The 18,968-nt window shown below is 46.1% G+C and overlaps 2 protein-coding genes across 8 annotated transcripts in view; one reads left to right on the top strand and one right to left on the bottom strand.

The window, feature by feature from the left end:
* Positions 1-3,994, bottom strand: part of PCMT1 (protein-L-isoaspartate (D-aspartate) O-methyltransferase) — a 47,605-nt gene extending 43,611 nt beyond the window's left edge. The window contains exon 1 of one of the 5 annotated variants that reach the window (XR_006280031.1): positions 3,723-3,917. Coding sequence is in view for 4 of the 5 variants with exons in the window: in XM_038393791.2 (XP_038249719.1) it covers positions 3,723-3,951 (229 nt within the window). In the remaining variant the exon portion in view is untranslated. Of the gene's footprint in view, positions 1-3,722 lie in introns of all 5 variants that reach the window. The other 4 variants (XM_038393791.2, XM_043511192.1, XM_043511193.1 and 1 more) reach the window with 4 other exon arrangements.
* A 30-nt stretch (positions 3,995-4,024) lies between these two features.
* On the top strand, positions 4,025-10,524 carry LOC122459379. Of its 3 annotated transcripts, XR_006280033.1 has the most exons (3): positions 4,025-5,079; positions 6,617-6,755; positions 10,087-10,524. XR_006280033.1 is itself a non-coding variant. In XM_043511194.1 (2 exons), the coding sequence occupies exons 1-2, from the start codon at positions 4,849-4,851 to the stop codon at positions 10,474-10,476; spliced, it is 621 nt and encodes a 206-aa protein (XP_043367129.1). In that variant the 5' UTR covers positions 4,025-4,848; the 3' UTR covers positions 10,477-10,524. The 3 variants fall into 3 exon arrangements, 1 of the variants encoding a protein (XP_043367129.1); XR_006280032.1 differs by lacking the exon at positions 10,087-10,524 and having other exon boundaries at positions 6,617-9,044; XM_043511194.1 differs by lacking the exon at positions 6,617-6,755.
* Positions 10,525-18,968: the final 8,444 nt, after the last annotated feature.

Raw genomic sequence — 18,968 nt, 5'->3', positions numbered from 1 at the left:
TTGTGAACAGCCTGCCTATGTTACTGGTAAAAGCATGGGCTGAAAAATCCACTCATTCAGGGAAAGCAGAAATCTCTCTCAAGTGTCATCAGCTACTCCAGAATCTGAGCTTTCATTTCAATTGTGTATTTATTAAATTATGTTGATATCTCATAGGGTTATGAAGAAAACCTTCCAAATGTGAACCAGGAGGGAAAGTAACAAGAAGCAAGCAAGCAAAGATATAGAGATCAGTATTAGGCAGAACCTTGAACGTAGGGATGATGCAGCTTGATGAGAGATCAGATGGGAAGCTAGTGGTGGGGATCTGAGAATGTGTGGGGGGGGTTATGGCCTGAACACAAGCATGACAGTGGCATAATGTGGCAAAGAGAAGCAAACAAGGAATATTATTTTTGCGGCTACATATTGTATTGCTCGGAGAGGATAGAAGAGGAAGAGGAAATTGCAATAACCTAGGTGAGACATGACTAGGGCAGGGACCAACATTTTAGCTGTAGAAATGGTGAAGAGGTGGCGAATTCTGGAAGAGTTGTATATTGTGAAGCAATATGATTTGGCAAGATCCTGGGTATGAAAGACAAGAAGGAAATTAGGATGACCCCAACATTGTAAATTTGAGGGATTGAGAGGATAGCGGACTTGTTAACAGACTGAGAAAAGTAGAAGAGAACCAGTTCAGAATCCTACAAGGAGCACTTCACCCAAGCAGCAATCAATGAATTATGAACTACTATGCAACTCCTCTCCCTTTTTCTAGGATCACTACACGCTTAATACACCAGAAAATGAAATGCTAAAGTTATTTAAGATTGACTAAGTATGTCTATTTCAAAAATATTTTCAGTTTAAGGGTAATTTACTGAAAGTACTGGGCTTAAGTTGTCCAGGACTGATCTCTGATCAAAGAAGAAATTGTTTTCTGAAAATCTGGGGAAAGAACTGTATAATTCTATACTGGAAAAAAATGTGAACCAGTCACTCCTTGATCTGCACAAGCTGGCAAGTGACCAGAATGACCCTCATTTGTGTGACTTTTCCATAGTGTATAATGGAAATAAACTGTATGTGACTCTGCAGATTTTTTTTAAAGTCTGTTTTATCTACGCTAGGTCAATACAATATTAAGACTTATTTTAATTGCTGTTTCCTATTTAGAATTTCTGGTCCCCATCCTGAAGTTGGCTCCACTTAGACAGGTGCACGAGCACAGAGAACAACAAAGTCAATGGCACAGGTCTCATTGCACATAATAGCTTTGAATAAATCATCTACTCTATAATTCAGATTCTCTACAAAAATACTATTTATGTGGTGTTAAATAGATACCTTAATAAAAGCACTGAAAATAAAAGTACAACTTAAATCTCTTTACAGCATATGTTCTTTTATATTACTATTATTTCAACTTCTTCAAAGTAGAAGTTTCGAAATCCAATTTACTTTTTACACTGTTTGACATTTTTACATTTCTCTCATCTGAGACAAAGCAAGGCAATGAAGTCCATTTCACCTTTAGATTCTCAAAGCAGTAAACCCTGCAGGAGCATATATGTTTTTGAACTGTTTTTAAGGCTTGAAACATCCATGTCTACCTTTGAAACGCTTCCCAGACAAACGAGGAGACAAACTATCGACGCTTCGAGAGCCAAAACTTATTTAAAAACATTTTTAGCGTTTAGAATTGCAAAGATAACCTTCCAAATGATAACCAAACCTAGTGTTAGCTTACCGCATCAGCAGAAGAGACAGCGCCAGTGCCTCTTACTGTAACTGCTCATAGCCTTCCTAATGTAGCCAGTTTCACAGGCTTTATCCAGAGCTCAGTACTCAGTATGAAACTGAAAATAACCTCAGCACTATACTACGCTGATTGCAAAACGAGTAAAGAATGAGTAGGTTTGGAAGGATTAGATTTTTATCAGTAAATGTCAGTGTGTGTTTGGTGAAATTGATGTTGACTAATGGACAAAAAAATATTTCCAGCAATAATCATTGAAGTTTGCAAAGAAGGAAAGTAAGAGAAATGCTGCTTAACAACTTATTAGAGTTTGATTTAAGCATATTTACTTTAGATATTTTGACAGGTGACATTGCAAATTTGTGTTTTAATGTTATGAAGCTTTAACTTTTTGAATCTCAACTTCTATCATCATTAAATAATTATTGCCTGACAACCCCCATAATTTCCCACAACTGTGAACGTTTAAATTGATGAAATTGAAACAGTGTTTAAAAATAAATATATCCATCAAAATTATAAATAAAAATCAAATTCTGCCAAACCTAACTATGAGCAATGACAAAGGTAAACACAAAGGGAAAGGGAAAGGGCTCTGAAATAAAGGAGCTCGGAGATATTACCAAAAACTATATTCTTCCCTCCCCATGAAACTGAGTAATTGAAAAACGATCACCCTTGCAGAACCCAGAATTGCAGAAGTAAAACAATGGAGGGAAACTACTAATGCAGTTTACAGAAAAAATGTCTTTCTTGGGGCCACCCCTCACCTCCCAATGTTTAGGGGACTCTGGGAGGGAAAAAATTCTTTCCCCTTCCAGGTGCTAGGAGAGGACCACTACAAATCTATCCATCAAAAGCTAATATGAAAGATGATGGAACTTAAGCCTACCAGGAACTTAACTCCCTGCCTCCTCTCAATTTGGATCACACACACAAACCAGCCCAGCCCACCCCTCACCCTGGGGCTGCAGGTCACTAAAACAGAACACAGCTGTGGGCATCAGTCCCAGCCTTGCCGCATCCAACACAGGAGCGGTGCGAGTCCTGGGAAAAGTGGGAGGGAAACTGCATCTCAGATGGGCACGGGGAGGTGGGGTGACATCAACAGCCACACAGCACTTTCCAGAGGAGCCTGGTAACCTGGACGGCCCAGCGGCACCGGCTGAGCCCCGCGCTCCCTGAAGAGAAGGGGACTGGAGTCCTACCACCGCGTTGCCCTGGATTTGATTTGTGCATCGCGGCCACGACCACTCCCCCCCCCCACCCCCCTTCTCTCCAACCCGGCCCGTGCCCCGGGATTTAAGCAAGGGCCGCTAAGAGCCACGCGCCAGAGAACGTCCAGCGACACCGATACAAAGGGACCGTGACACGGTGAAGTAACCGCCCCTCCCCCACCCCCGCAATGGCCTCAGGCCCTTCAACGCTCCCAGCCAGCCTCCCCCGCTAGCAGTCGGACCCAACGGCTCCCCGCCGGGGCTGGGTCCGGAGCCACAGCCCAGCCCGGCTGCCAGCCCCCGGCACGCGCCGCCTGAAGCACGGGGCAGAGCGGAGGGGACACGAGGCGGGCAGCACCGGCAGGCAGGGTGACAGCAGCAGCCGCCGCCGCCCGGCACGCCCCCACCCCCGCCGGCTGCAGCCCAGGCCGAGCCGAGAGGGGGAGAGGAGCCGCCGCCGCCTCCGCCCTCAGACTGGCTGCGCGGGAACCCACCCGGCGGGGCGGGGCGGGGCGGGGCTGGTCCCCCCAACACACATCCCCAGAGGCGGCGATGGCCCCGCGCCCTGCGCGGACAACCCACCCCTAGAGCCGGGTTCCTCCCCGGCGCTCCCCGCCCCCGGCCCGCTCAGTGACAGCTCGTCTCTCCCCAGCCCAGGACGGAATGTGACGTGCGTCTTGCCGAGGGGCCGGTAACGGCCGGGGAACGGGGTTGGGGCTGTGCGCGCCGGGGCCCCTCCCTCGCCGGGCCGGCCCCAGACTCACTGCGCAGGTTGTGGATGAGCTCGGAGTGGCTGGAGCCTCCCGACTTCCAGGCCATCGCTAGACACACTCGGCGGAGGAGGTACAGAGCCGCCTTCAGCGCCGCGACTGCGCAGAGCAGCTTGCCAAGGAACGACACAACCTCTAGCGCGGACACAGGCACCGCCTCCTCCCCAGCCGCGCGCCCGCCGGGGGGAGGGGCCGCGCGCCCACCGCCCCGCGCGCCCGACATTCTCAACAGCCGCCAGCTAGCTCTGCGCACGCGCGCCCATAGAACGGCCGGGGAAGAGCTAGGAGAGGTCGGATATCTTCGCTTGGGGGCTGGGACCGTGGGAAGTAGAAGTCGCAACGTTCTAGCTGCGTCACTGTAGCAGTTGCCCACATATAACCTATATCTATAGGAGATTTCAGAGGAGCAGCTGTGTTAGTGTATATCCGCGCAAAAAAACCAGGACGACTTGGGGCACCTTAGAGACTAACAAATTTATTTGAGCATAAGCTTTGGTGAGCTACAGCTCACTTCATGGGATGCATAGCAGAGGATGTGTGGGATCTGTTTGGGGGAGAGGCTGCATGCAGTCGGTTGGAGCTGTCAGAGGCAGTGAGAGCCACAAGCAGCATGCCGCTGCACAGCCACACCTCAGCAAAGGCTGGGGTGTTTGGGATTTTGGGGGTGTGTGGGAGGGTTGGTTCAGGCCCGTTTTAAAGAAAAGGGCAGATGTGAAGTTTGAACCTAAAGCCAGGCTTCCCCAGAGTGCTGTGGTCCCAGTTCTCGCCTATCTCTCGTTATTAAACGTGGGGCACTTTAACAGCAAGGATGGAGTTTACAGGAGCTTTTTCTATGGCTTCCATCGTGGCAGTAGCTGAGTGACTAATATGGCGATTTCCTGCAATGTCCTTGAAAAACCTAGTTAAATTAAGTTTTAGTATCTTTGGAGTCCATTGTACTAAATACACAAGTTATGTATGTTTGTAGGTCAGTATTGTATATACCATGCCTGGGGGGCAGATGTGAACCCTGGGAAGTGTTACGAACTTCAAAGGACTGCTTACAATGTGCTAAACAAGAATGGATTTAAGGGACATACAATGTTAGGTGGTTTTCCTGGGAATTTCTAGCGGGAGGTGAATGCAAATTCTTTACTTCCAGCCTTTTGAAGCTGCACCCCAAGGAGAGAACTATTATCTGCTGATTACCTGTTCCCTGACTGTGAGGGCAGGCCTATGCTATGGCAGGGATCCACGCTCTGAGATCGATCCATTGGCAGTCGATTTACTGGGTCTACTAAAAACCTGCCAGATCGACAGTGGATCGCTCTCCAATCGACCCCTGTACTCTACCCCCGACGAGATGAGTAAGGTAAGTCAACAGGAGTTTTTCTTCCATCGACCCACTGCAATGTAACCCGTGGTAACTCGACCTAAGGTATGTCGACTCCAACTACATTATTCGCGTAGCTGGAGTTGCGGAGTGTAGGTCAACTTATCGCAGTAGTGTAGACATAGTGTAGACATAACCCCAATGTCAGAGAACTAAGCTGTATGAAGGTTTGACCGAAGTCCTAGTAGAGAGCTAGCTATGGTCACTCAATTAGGGTGAACTGCAAAGAATGAAGCAGACAATCCCCTTAAAGATGGTGGCTATTCCAATACTTAGATTTACCAAGCTAGAATAAAACAGCTTCTTTACTACCTTACTGGTTCCTCAGAAGTCCAAACAACACAGTTCCCTTAAAGTGACCCAGCCTCAGGTCATCATCAGATACCCGTGTCAAATGCGAAGAAATTTTCTGTAAATCTTATTTCATTATATAACACAAAAGATTCTGTCCCAAAGGATTGGACACATTACCTCCCAGGTTAATGAATGTTTTAGATCTTACCCAATACACACTACAGCCAATTCTTATGAACTAAACTAAACTTTATTTAAAAACAAAAGAGAGAATAGTTAAAAGATCAATATACATACAGACATGCGTTGAATTCTTTTAGGTGCAGATTCATAGCAGAGATGGTGAGCTTTGTAGTTGCAAAGAGTTCTTTTAGAAATAGTTCATTGGTTATAGTCCAATGTCCAAATATCATATTCAGGGCATACCAGCATAACTTGGACCTCAGTCTTGTGACTCAAACTTCCCCTGATGAAGCCTAAGCAGATCTGAGATGATAGAATCAGGACCAAGGATCTCGTGTACAATTTCATGCCCTCTTTGACAAGTTGGGACTTTCTCCGGGAACAAAAGGCAATTAGGATGACTTTGAAGGAGGTCCATCACCCGTACTTAGCTGTAGAATTAACATAAGGCAATTTGCTTGTTCCTCCACCATTCACAGATTATTTGCTATACATTTCAAAGAGGGATGAATACAGAGATATCCCATGTTTACAATTAATTTCAATGCGAGGATGTTCTTTTGATCTCTGAATTATCAGAATACCGCGTGGACAGGGATTGTTGATTACATTGTGGACCCTACTCATACATACGTAAATGCTCAAAAACACAACCATTACCTTCCCACATGTCTTTTGAGGGTTATGTATTTTGCAGGATGTTTAACTCTTTCTGGCCATCACAGAAGGAAAGCCCAACCCATCCATGGGAGCACAGGCGCCGGCTTCCTCCTTGCCCCAGGGGGCTACTCAACCCTCATTCTGCCCCAAGCCCTGCCCCACTTCACACCTTCCCCCAAGCCCTCACCCCCGCCTCTTCCTGCCCAGTTCTTCCCCCTCCCCCAAGTGCGCCCCATCCCCGCTTCTCCTCCTCCCAGCACCTTCTGCCTGCCTCTGAACAGCTGCTTGTGGCAGGCAGGAGGTGCTGGAGGGTGAGGGGGAAGAGCTGACTGCAGGTGGGTGCTAAGCACCGACTAACTTTTTTTTCCATGGCCTGGAGCACCCATGGAGTCAGTGCCTATGCATGGGGATGCTAGTTCTGAGCTGAGCCTGTTACGAACTTGTAACCACAGAAATATTCCTTGGTGGGGTTTGAAGGACTGACACCAGAGCCCATGTTGGAGCTGGGGTGATCTCTGGTAAGTTTATTAGCATGCATGTAGGTTATTTTATTTTTATTAGTTTTGTTTCTGTAATGCTTGCTTAGAAAGACCTGTGTGGGAGCTTGTAACTGCTAGCAATTACAGCTGTTTGTAGCCTTGAGAGAGAAACAAATTGCAGACACTGGCCTGTTTAGGCATTCTGGCTTGCTTAAACTATCACAGCATAGGCAGAGAACTGGCAGCCGGGAAAAAACATCAGTCAGAAGGGAGAGAGATGCAGGTCTCTACCCAAAACAGGTTACAGCTGAGGAGCCAGAAGCCTAGAGTGGGTGCCCTTGAGGGACCATGGAGGGGGAAATACAGGCGCCACTAAACTGTGACACTGAGCACCTCCTGTTCATGTATTTCTTCACAACACCCCTATAAAGTTGTCTCTCACAAGAACTGTGGCACAGAGATTACATGACTTGCCTAAGGTCACTGAGTGTGTCACTAGCAGAAATGACAATAGAAACTCGGTTTCCTGAGCCTGACTTGTTTTATATACATACTGGCTCTGATTCTTTTTCCTCTGTCCAGTTTTATGCCCAAATAACTCAACTGACTTCAGTAGAGTTATTACTGACATGATTATGAAAATGCTCTTTGCAACTCCATAGTCAAGGTTGAGTTCCATTTTGCATTTAAAGCAGGATTCAACTTATTTGTGTTGTCTGAAAAATATATGATACCCTCCCTAAATGTACAGTACTTACTCTTAGAGTACAGAAGGAATTTAAGTAATTTTATTAATTAACCTATAAGTTTAAATGGTTATTTGAAAAACTTAACATCTTTGTACATCTGCTCTTTGTCCCAAATGATCTTTACAATGAAATAACAGATACTTTAAATGTTCCATATTGTTAAAATTAACTAAAATATTTTGCATATGCTATTTTTGAAGAAATTCAGTCAGTATGACATCAGAGGTAATTCAGTCAATCACCATCTATCCTCTATAGCTAATGTGCATGCCACAATTCTACTGGTTGTAATGAGTGAGTGATATGAAGAAGGTTAAATACGTGACAGATTCTCTCATTGACAGATTAGTTGGTCCGCCTGTCACTGCCCTTTAAAGATTCTGTGGTTGCATGCTAGTTTGGACATCAGTACTTAAAAAGCTCCCTATGGCATTGCTGTCGCCCCCACCACATACTGAGGCAGGTGCATGGGGGACATCTTAAAGCAGGTGTGCCCCCTGCACACACACACAATGGGCTTTAGGGAATAGACTCTCCCTGCTCCTCCTTCAGATAACACAGGTTTCACTAACACAGTCCTCTAAACAAATAATTCATTGCAAATTGTGTCAGAATAACCAGTATCCCTTGTCAATGGAAAGTTTAGTGTTTATTTATGAAAATTTTAATATTTTTAAAACTAAGGAAATTCTCAGAATATAGCATTAAGGCTGCCTTGTAGCGATACTACAAGGGGAAAAATATATAAAAGAAAACATACTAATATGTCAACAGAAATCAGTTGAATCTAATCTGGGACCTCAAATACCTTCATAACCGTATGATTTTTGCATGATGTCAATACAGGGCAAAGTTAAGGTTGGTTGGGTGCCTAACAGCAGTTTTTTTACTTTAACATGTTTGGATTTCTTCTTATAAATTTAACTCTGAATTTCCAGAGTTTATAATGCTTGTTTCTTGGATTATTACAATATTCCTGCGATATTTTTTTCACTCTTAAATTACTGATACATACTCCGAGCCTTAACTACACCTTAATGTACTTTTTGTCTGAGAATTTATACCGGTACGACACTGGATTAAGGTCTACAGCCCTTGTTCCAAGGAGTTTACAATCATAGGCCCCATCTACACTGGCAAGTTTCTGCACAGTAAAGCAGCTTTGTGTGCTGTAACTCCCGAGGTGTATACATTGCCAAGCCACTTAGTGCACAAAAACTGCACAGTTGTAGCTCTCTTAAAAAAAAAAACACTCCGATGAGAGATGTAGAGCTTTCTGCACCAGGGCTACAGCATTGCCGTGCCAGTGTAGACACCGTGGTGATTACAGTGTTGCGATTGGCCTCCAGGAGGTGTCACACAATGCCTGTTCTTGCCTCTCTGGTCATCGGTTTCAACTCTACTGCCCTGCCCTCAGGTGACCAACTGTCATCCCCACACCTTAAATCCCTTTGCGAATTTGAAAGTCCCCTTCCTGCTTGCTCGGTGATGCGTGCATTTTTCCAGGTGACCATGCCTGCTCCATGCACCAGGCAATCCCTCGCTTGGAGCAATGCTGAGCTGCTGGACCTCATTGGCATTTGGGGAGAGGAAGCTGTGCAGTCCCAGCTGCACTCCAGCCATAGAAATTATGATACCTATGGACAGATTTCATGATGCATGATAGAAAGGGGCCATGACCAAGATACACTGCAGTGTAGGGTAAAAGTGAAGGAGCTGCAGAACGCCTACCACAAGGGAGGCAACCTGCCGCTCCAGTGCTGCACCCACGAGCTGCTGGCTCTACAAAGAGCTGGACATGATACTTGGTGGTGACCCCACCTCCCTGCGAATGCCCCTGTGGATACTTCGTTGGCTCACATGCAGGGCCGTCCCTAGCTATTCTGGGGCCCTATGGCAGGGCTCGGGGGAGCTGGCCCCAGGACTTCAGGGGGGCAGGGGGAACCACTCACCAGCAGGGCAGCTGGGGCCAGGTCCCTGCACTTCCGCTGCCGATGAATGCAGGCCTGGCCCTGCTGCAATCCTTGAGGTTGGGAAGAGGAGGGGCAGGAGTGGGGGCGGAGCAGTGTGGGGGCTTTGGAGTAGGGGTGGAGTGGGGGCAGGACTGGGCGGAGCAGAGGCGGGAGAGGCAGGGCTGGGGTAGGGCAGGGGTGGGGGGGCCTAGGGAAGAGGCAGTGCAGGGGCTGGAGCAGCACGCAGCTGCACAGGGCACCAGAAAATTTGGTGCCCCAAGTTTCCTGGTGCCCTACGCAGCTGCATACTTTGCGTATGGGTAAGGACGGCCCTGCTCACATGCCAGTCGAGAGTGGACCGAGCCAGGAGGAGGAAATCTTGGACGAATAGGGGCAGGGAGACCCAGAGGCAGAGGATGGCTTGGAGGCCAGAGATGCATGCTCTTTTCTACCCCGGAAGAGCCTAGCCAGACACAGCAGTCAGATTTTGGCTAAGCGCAAACAGGAGAGGAGGCCCTTGGTAAGTGGATCTGATTTTGGGAATTGCTGAAGCAATTTGTTGCAGGCAGGAGGCTTGCACAAATCAGACTTGTCTCCCACCGAATGCCTATTTTGAACTGCGGAACAGGCTGTTCATAGACTCCCTCACTTCACTGGAATCTTCCTCAGAGATCTCCCGGAAACTCTCGTGGAGATACTGGGCAATCCGCTGCTGCAGGAATTGAAGGACTGGCAGAACAGCGAGAAGAGGGCCCGAAAGGAGAACATAACACACCAGAAAGAAGCCATGGAGTGGCTTTTAAACGTTATGGAGCGCCAAGCAGACACGCTCCAGGTGATACTAGCTCTTCAAACCAAGCAGCTCCGCGTCCGCCCTCCCCTGTAGCCGCTGTCATAAAACTCTTTCCCACACCCCCTACTGCCAACACACTGTTATCAACCTCCTGGCTCCACTCTCTGCCCGCGTCATTCCACTCCTCCCACCTCACAGTCCAGCACTGTGGAGTCCCAATACCCACTGCACTCAACACCCATCCCTCTGCAGTTTGGCCCTGCTGAAGTACACCACCCACTGCATTGTACTCCAAAGGAGAAGGTTGGGTATGATCCCTGGACGTACACAAATCTGTAGCTGTCCCAGGACCCCTCCTCCTCTTGAGACCTTCCATTCCCATATCCCCCTCCCTGCTGATGAATTTTTTTGTTTGACTCTCTCCTCCGGTTGTTGTCTTTTAATAAAAGAATTGTGTTTGATTGAAGGCAATCTTTATTCTATTAAGTGAAAGCAAAAAGCACTGCAAAGCAACATACAATTATGTTAAGGCCCCATCTTGCATCATGTGCACCAATCACCTCCTAGCATTACAAGCACTGCAATCCTGAGCATAGCAACAAATGTTAGAGGCTTTCAGCCTCAAATTGCTGCCTCGAGGCATCTCTGATCCTTATGGCCCCATGTTGTGCTCCTCTGATAGCCTTGGTCTCTGGCTGTTCAAACTCAGCCTCCAGGTACTGAGCCTCTGCGGTCCAGCCCTGAGTGAAGCTTTCACCCTTCCACTCACAAATATTACGGAACGTACAGCACGCAGCTATAAGCATAGGAATATTGTCATCGGCCATGTCCCGCTTCCCATACAGGCATCGCCGGTGAGCTTTTAAATGCCCCAATGCACACTCCACAGTCATTCTGCACTTGCTCAGCCTGTTGTTGAGCTGGTCCTTGCTGCTGTCAAGTTGCCCAGTGTACGGCTTCATAAGCCATGGCATTAAGGGGTAGGCGGGGTCTCCAAGGATCACAATGGGCATTTCGATTTCCCCTACGGTGATCTTCAGGTCCGTGAAGAAAGTCTCTGCTTGCAGCTTCTTGAACAGGCTAGTGTTCCTAAAGATGCATGTGTCATGTACCTTTCCAGACCAGCCTGTGTTAATGTCCACGGTGAGCCACAAGTGCCTGGAGAACCATTGAGAAATACCCCTTGCAATCAGTGGCTAGGTGGTCTGGTGCCAGAATTGGAATGTGCATGCCATCAATCGCCCCTCTGCAGTTAGGGAAGCCTATTTGTGCAAAGCCAGCCACAATGTCACACACATTGCCCAAAGGCACGGTCTTTCAAAGCAGGATGCGATAATGGCCCTGCACACTTCCGTCAACACAAGTCCAGCGGTTGACTTTCCCATTCTGAACTCATTAGCGACCGATCAGTAGCAGTCTGGAGTAGCCAGCTTCCACAGTGCAATCACCACGCTCTTCTCCAACGACAGGGCAGCTCTCATTCTCGTTTCCTTGAGCTGCAGGGCTGGTACAAGCTCATCACAGTCCCATGAATGTGGCTTTCCTCATGCGAAAGTTCTGCAGCCACTGCTCGTCATCCCATCATGATGTGATCCCACCACTCAGTGCTTGTTTCCCAAGCCCAAAAGTGGCGTTCCACTGTGGTCAGCACCTCCGTGAAAGCCATCTTGTGTCTTACTATGCGTGGCAAGATCAATGTTGCACTCCTCTTGCCTTTGTAGTTTAAGGAATAAAACCACTGCCTCTTGTGACTTGTTAGAGCGAGCATACTGGTCAGCAGTTCGGGAACCATTCCTGCGGCTTAAAAGAGGCAGGGAGAGCAGTACACAAGCCATTGAAAGATGGCACCAAATGTGAGTGGAAGCACAGGGTTTGCTGGGATGCAAAGCAATGCATCACGGGGCATTGGGACTGGACCCAGGATGCCCCAGGACCCTCACAGCCTTCCCACAGTCTTAGCAGCAAAAGAGAAAGAGGTGCTCTGTGGGATAGCTGCCCAGAGTGCACCGCTCCAAATAGCTCTGCAAGTGCCACAAGTGTGAACATGCTATTGTGCAGACAGCTGTCAGTGTGGACACACAATAGCGGTTTTCCTTCTGCACTCTCTGAGCGGCACAGTAACTGCCAGTGCTGTAACTCTGCCAGTGTAGCCATGCCCTAAAATTCACCACACAAAAAATGTGTTGGAAACTGGGAGGGTGATTGTAGTGAATAGTGGAAGGGAAATGAGGGACTATGAAGGTGATTGCATCGATCAGCATATCAACTCATTCCTTTAATTATAACATCAAAGATTTTTCATTTAGAAAACATTAGTATAGAGTGTAGTATAAAGCTCCATCCATTGTCACAGGCTTTTGTGAGTGAAGGTTATGATGTGGAATTTACTTGGTGTACCTTAGGGGAAGCTTATTGAGAGCTAAATTAGGGCAACATAAGATATCTCCTTCTAAATGACAGACAAAAAATGGACATTAAATTAGACTGCACAATTAGGAAATGCCAAATTTACATTGGACCAAGCTCTGAAGTCTTAGGCTATGGCTACACTGCAGAGCTAATTGCGGTGCAGCTGCACCGAAGTAAAGGTCCTAATAATAGGTTTAATAGTAAAAGGAAAAAGAAAGAAGAGAGATACAAATGGTTAAAAGAACAATACACAGACAAATGAGTTTTAGTGTTCACAGTTCAGGATCAGAGCACTGATGGAGTGAACTGCTGGCTTGTAAAAATCTCTCTGGAATCATCCCAACAGGTCAGAATCCAAATGCAGCTTAGATGTAAAGTCTGTTAAAGTCTTTACATGCATTTTCCAAGGCATTCCAAATAATTATTTAGAAGATCTCCATTTTACCACGTATACTTTCCCTGTTCAAAATTTAAGCAGGTGAGAGATGACAGGATTAGGCTTGGGGCTTTCCTTTTATAGCTCTTCTAGCAGGCTGACATGCCTCGTTGTCACAGCAAGCAGTGTTGACCTTTGCTTTGAAGATGATCTATTTCCTATGCATAAACAGGTAAACTAGTTACACTCATTAACATATTAACATAAGGCAAATAACAGAAATAGTTAAACTGAAGACACTGTAGATTATATTATTAAAAAGAAAAGGACAAATTTATTCGTCTCTAAGGTGCCACAAGTACTCCTTTTCTTTTTATGGATACAGACTAACACGGCTGCTACTCTGAAACCTGTCATAATATTATTAGTTTTCCTGCAGTATCTTACAACTTTGATTTTAAAGTTAACTGGACACAGTCCCATACATAATTAAGGCAATTAAGACATCAAAGGGAATTAGCATCTACAAACTAATCTGGTTACATTGTTAAACTTCTAACTAGATGAAGTGAGCTATAGCTCACGAAAGCTTATGCTCAAATAAATTTGTTAGTCTCTAAGGTGCCACAAGTACTCCTTTTCTTTTTGTAGATACAGGTAAACACAGATGAATACCCTTAGCCCCTATCCTTGATTTCTACTACCACAAATAAATGAGTAGATGATTGCTAGTCTAGTACATCTCTTTGAAATTCTCATGCAAGTAGATTGCCTTGATTACAATTATAATACCTTCTGTTAAATTCTTATGGGTCATTCACAGGTTGGCTGATCTGTCAGTGTCACAATATTGTGAAGGATAATTCAAGGCGGAGTGGCCTGTTAACACTTCTGCAGTCATAGGACAAAAAGAGGGGGTTCATGAGTGGGTTACAGATTGTTGACATATCTTCATTGTTACAATGATCAGTACCTACCACCCCACATTGGAACTCAGACCAGGTATCTTCAAATAACTACAACCCATACTTGATGGGGACCCCATTGTGAAAGATATCTTTCCTGAACTCCCACTTCTGGCCTTCAAACAATTTCCCAACCTTTCTAAAGTCATCATCAGAAGCAAGCTCCCCACTCACCAGGACACACCAACTCCAAGTAGTTTCAGATCCTGCCAGGACAACAGATGCAAAACCTGCAGACATATCTCCACTGGTACAGTGATCAACACAGCTTTCAAGATCTAGGGGGGAGGGATAACTCAGTGGTTTGAGCATTGGCCTGCTAAACCCAGGGTTGTGAGTTCAATCCTTGCAGGGGGCCAGTTAGGGACCTGGGGCAAAAATTGGGGATTGGTCCTGCTTTGAGCAGGGGGTTGGACTAGATGACCTCCTGAGGTCCCTTCCAACCCTGATATTCTATGATTCTATCTATGCCTACTAAAACGTGTGGTATACCTCATCTAGTGCACTAACTGCCCCAATAACAACTATGTGGGTGAAACCATACAAACGCTATGATCTCGAATTAACTCACACAGGAAAATGATAACATATAAAAATACCCTATCATCTGTGGGTGAACACTTTTCACAAAGCTATCACTCCATATCTGACCTCTCCAGCCTCATCCTCAAAGGAAACCTGCACAACACTTTCAAACGATGAGCCTGGGAACTTAAATTCATTACGCTGCTAGATGCTGAAAATCATGTATGGAACAGAGACACTGGATTTATGGCTTAGTACAACAATCTGTAATCCACTAACCCCCTCTTTTGTCCTATGACTGCAGAGGTCTTAACAGGTAAGGCCACTTTACCTTGAACGGTCCCTTACAATATGTGCTAACTACTTATGCTAAACAATCTGTTCCACCTTGCATTTTGCTTCTTCACTCAGACCTGAAGAAGAGCTCTGAGTGGCTCGAAAGCTTGCCTCTGTCTCCAGCAGAAGTTGTTCCAATAAAAGACATTACCTCGCTTCCCTTGTCTCTTTCATATCCTTGGGACCAACACAGCTACAACTACACTACATATAGAACATATATTATTCAAAAAATATTTCCAAACCTTTCCAAATCTGTCACAATACCCACATTTATCATGTTACCAAACTATTCCTGAGGAATGCAAGTGAGAGAAGGGAAATGGTGATTTTAATAGTTTACAACTCAGCTTAACCTGAATGGAATTCCATGGGACAAAGAGAAGGCAATTCTCTAGGCCAACAGCTTTTTGCGTGCAGAATTTTCAGAGGCCTGCTGCAAACAAGTGAGATGTTAGAGCTTCTCAAAAAAAGGTTTTAGTAAATGTATATAATAATGGAAAGTGTTAGAGAACCAAAATCAAGGTGTTGCTACCAGCTTCCCCTATAATTATGTACATGTCCCAGAAAATGTTTGGTAACCACATTCAGTAAACAGAAAAACAGAATACCTTTTATGCCAATATTCTTTGTAAAGAACCAGAATGCATTCAAGTCCTTCTCTTTCTCTTAAACAAATGGATACACTGCCACTTACTACCCTCTGCCTTTCCTCCCAAAAACCCTTGGACATAGGTTATTTAAATGAAGACCACATCTTCATGAAGCAAAGAAGAAAGAAAATAACCATAAATACAGAAAAAATAACAATTTGTATTTTGACTCCATGGATTTAGCAGGAATGAGATAGGGTTGCCAACTTTCCAGGACTGTCCTGGAGTTGCCAAGAATTAAAGTTTAGTCTTTAATTAAAGGTTATGTCATGTGATGAAACCTCCAAGAATACATCCAATCAAAATTGGCAACCCTAAATAAGATATTAACAGTAAAACAGTTTGTGTACTCCAGAGTCCTCCAGACTGTTTGAAGTTTGACTATATGGATTGAGGAACCTACATTGTCCCCTCCAGAGCAGCTTTGTTTTGAAGCCTCATACTGACCTTTGTCATAAGTGCTAAAAAAGCTTTCTCAGCGTATTTATCCTAACATTGATTGTGACCTGAAGGACTGTTGTTAGTGACTTAATGTTAGAACTGCTGGCCTTGTCCTACAGCAGTGGTCATCAACTGGTCGATTGCAATCGACTGGTCGATCCTGGGGACTCTCCCAGTTGATTGCTATCTCCGGTGGTGTAGCGGGGCTGCCACTAAAGCAGGCTTGCTCCTTGCCTGCCCCGGCCCCATGCCACTCCCAGAAGTGGCCAGAGCGGCCCCAGGGGACAAAGGGGTAGGGGTCTGGGAGCGCTGCTCCTGCCCCCAGCAGCTCCGATTGGCTGGGAATGGGAACCTGTGGCCAATAGGAGCTGAGGGGTGGTACCGGCAGAAAGGGGCAGTGCATGGAGCCATGTGCCCCACCAGCAGCCACAGTGGCGTATCGGCCCCTTCCGGGAGAAGTGTGGGGCTGGGGCCGGCAGGAAGCCGGCCTTAGCCTTGCTGCACCACCAACCGGGAGCAGCCTGCAGTAAGTGCCGCCCAGCGGGAGGCCACACCCCAGCCCCCTCCCGGAGCCAGTACCCCATAGCCCCTCCTGCACCCCAAACCCCCTCCTGTACCCAAGCCCCAGCCCCAGACCTGACCCCCTCTCAGAGCCAGGACCCCCACACCCCCTCCTGTACCCCAACACTCTGCCCAGCCCAGAGTCCCCATTCTGCATTCAAACATCCTCCCAGAGCTTTCTCCCCTCACCCACTCTTGCACCTCAACCCTCTCCCCCATGCTCAACCCAGAGCCCCGTCCCACACTGCATACTGCTTGCCCCCAGCCCAGAGCCTGCATCCCCTCCTGAACCCCAACCTCCTGCCTTAGCCCCATGAAAGTGAGTGAGGGTGCGGGAAAGCAAGTGACGGAGAGAGGTGGGGATGGAGTGAGTGGGGCAGGGCTTGGGGAAGGTGTGGGACCTCGGGGAAGGGGCGGAGTAGATCCTGGTTTGCCCTTAATTCAAAAAGTGATCTTGGATGTAAAGAGGTTGCAGACCACTGTCCTACAGTATGTTACATGGTAGCAGTCCACCCTCTGGGACCCATGAGCTCGCAGTGTGATGCTGTGACCAAAAAAGCTAATGCAATCCTGGGATGCATAAACAGGGGAACATAAGAATGGCCATATTGGGTAAGACCAAAAGTCCATCTAGCCCAGTATCCTGTCTTCCAACAGTGGCCAATGCCAGGTGCTGTAGAGGGAATGAACAAACGGGTAATCATGCAGTGATACATCCCCTGTCACCCATTCCTGGCTTCTGGCAAACAGAGGCTAGGGACACCATCCCTGCACATCCTGACTAATAGCCATTAATGGACCTACTCACCATGAATTTATCTAATTCTTTTTTTAACCCTATTATAGTCTTGGACTTCACAACATCCTCTGGCAAAGAGTTCCACAGGTTGACTGTGCGTTGTGTGAAGAAATACTTCCTTTTCTTTGTTTTAAACCTGCTGCTTATTAATTTCATTTGGTGATCCCTAGTTCTTGTGTTATGAGAAGGATTAAATAATACTTAATTATTTACTTTCTCCACACCAGTCATGAGTTTATAGACCTCTATCATATCCACCCTTCGTCATCTCTTTTCCCAGCTGAAAAGTCCCTAGTCTTATTAATCTCTCCTTATATGGAAGCCATTCCATACCCCTGATCATTTTTGTTGCCCTTTTCCAATTCCAGTATATCTTTTTTGAGATGGGATGATCACATCTACACACAGCATTCAACATGTGAGCATACCATGAATTTATATATGATATTTTCTGTCTTATTATCTATCACTTTCGTAATGATTCCCAACATTCTGTTAGCTTTTTTGACAGCCGCTGCACATTGAGTGGATGTTTTTAGAGAACTATCCACGACTCCAAGATCTCTTTCTTGAATGGTCAGAGCTAACTTAAACCCCATCGTTTTATATGTATAGTTGAGATTGTGTTTTCCAACGTGCATTACTTTGTATTTATCAACATTGAATTTCATCTGCCATTTTGTTGTCCAGTCACCCAGTTTTGTGAGATCTCTTTGTAACTCCTCACAGTCTGCTTTGGACTTAAGTCAGAAGAGGGAGGTTATTTTATCTCTATATTTGGCAGTGGTGTGACCGCTGATGGAATACTGTGTCCAGTTCCAGTGCCCACAGTTCAAGAAGGATGTTGATAAATTAGAGAAGCTTCAAAGGAGAGCTGCAAGAATGATTAAAGGATTAGAAAATATGCCTTTTAGGATAGTCTCAAAGAGCTAAATCTATTTATTTTAACAAACAGAAGGTTAACGGGTGACTTGATTGAAGTCTCCAAGTACATACATGGGGAACAAATATTTAATAATGAGCTCTTCAGGCTAGTGGAGAAACATATAACATGATCTAATGGCTAGAAGTTGAATCCAGACAAATTCAAACAGGAAATAAGGTGTACATTTTTAACAGTGAGTGTAATTAACTATAGTCCGCAATTAGAAAAGATCATGGTGGATTCTCCATCATTGGATATTTTCCAAAAAGATGTTCTCTAGGAATTATTTTGAAGAAGTTCTATGGCTGTTTTATACAGGAGGTCAGACTAGATAATCATAATGGTCCCTTCTGGCCTTGGAATAATTTAGTATGATAACAGTGTTGGACTTCGTAGTGCTAAGCTCTGTCTGCATTGTTGACCTTTACACCAATGCACTCTTCTGCAAATGTTGACCTGATCGTTGAAGTTCGGATGTGAAACCGGCCCTTTCTTTTTCTCCAGGGGCTATATTTGCTTTCCTCTAATGAAGGGTTGGGTTATCAGCTGGTTAATCAGCCAGGTCCAGATCTGGCATCCAACACCGTAAATGTGGACAGCGGGATCCTGTTTGAGATTTTTGTGCAGCCTTGTTTGGGTTTGGATGCGCTATCAATGCAAAGTGACACAGGCGCGGGAAGCTGTCTCGGGAAGCTGGCAGGACTGACAGCGCGGCCCCGCCCCCAGGCAACGTTCCATCCCCCCCCCCCCCCGAGCAGGTCTCGCCCA

The sequence above is a fragment of the Dermochelys coriacea genome, chromosome 3 (assembly GCF_009764565.3).
Source record: "Dermochelys coriacea isolate rDerCor1 chromosome 3, rDerCor1.pri.v4, whole genome shotgun sequence".
Taxonomy (NCBI): Eukaryota; Metazoa; Chordata; order Testudines; family Dermochelyidae; genus Dermochelys; species Dermochelys coriacea.
This window is presented reverse-complemented; position numbering and strand designations above follow the sequence as displayed.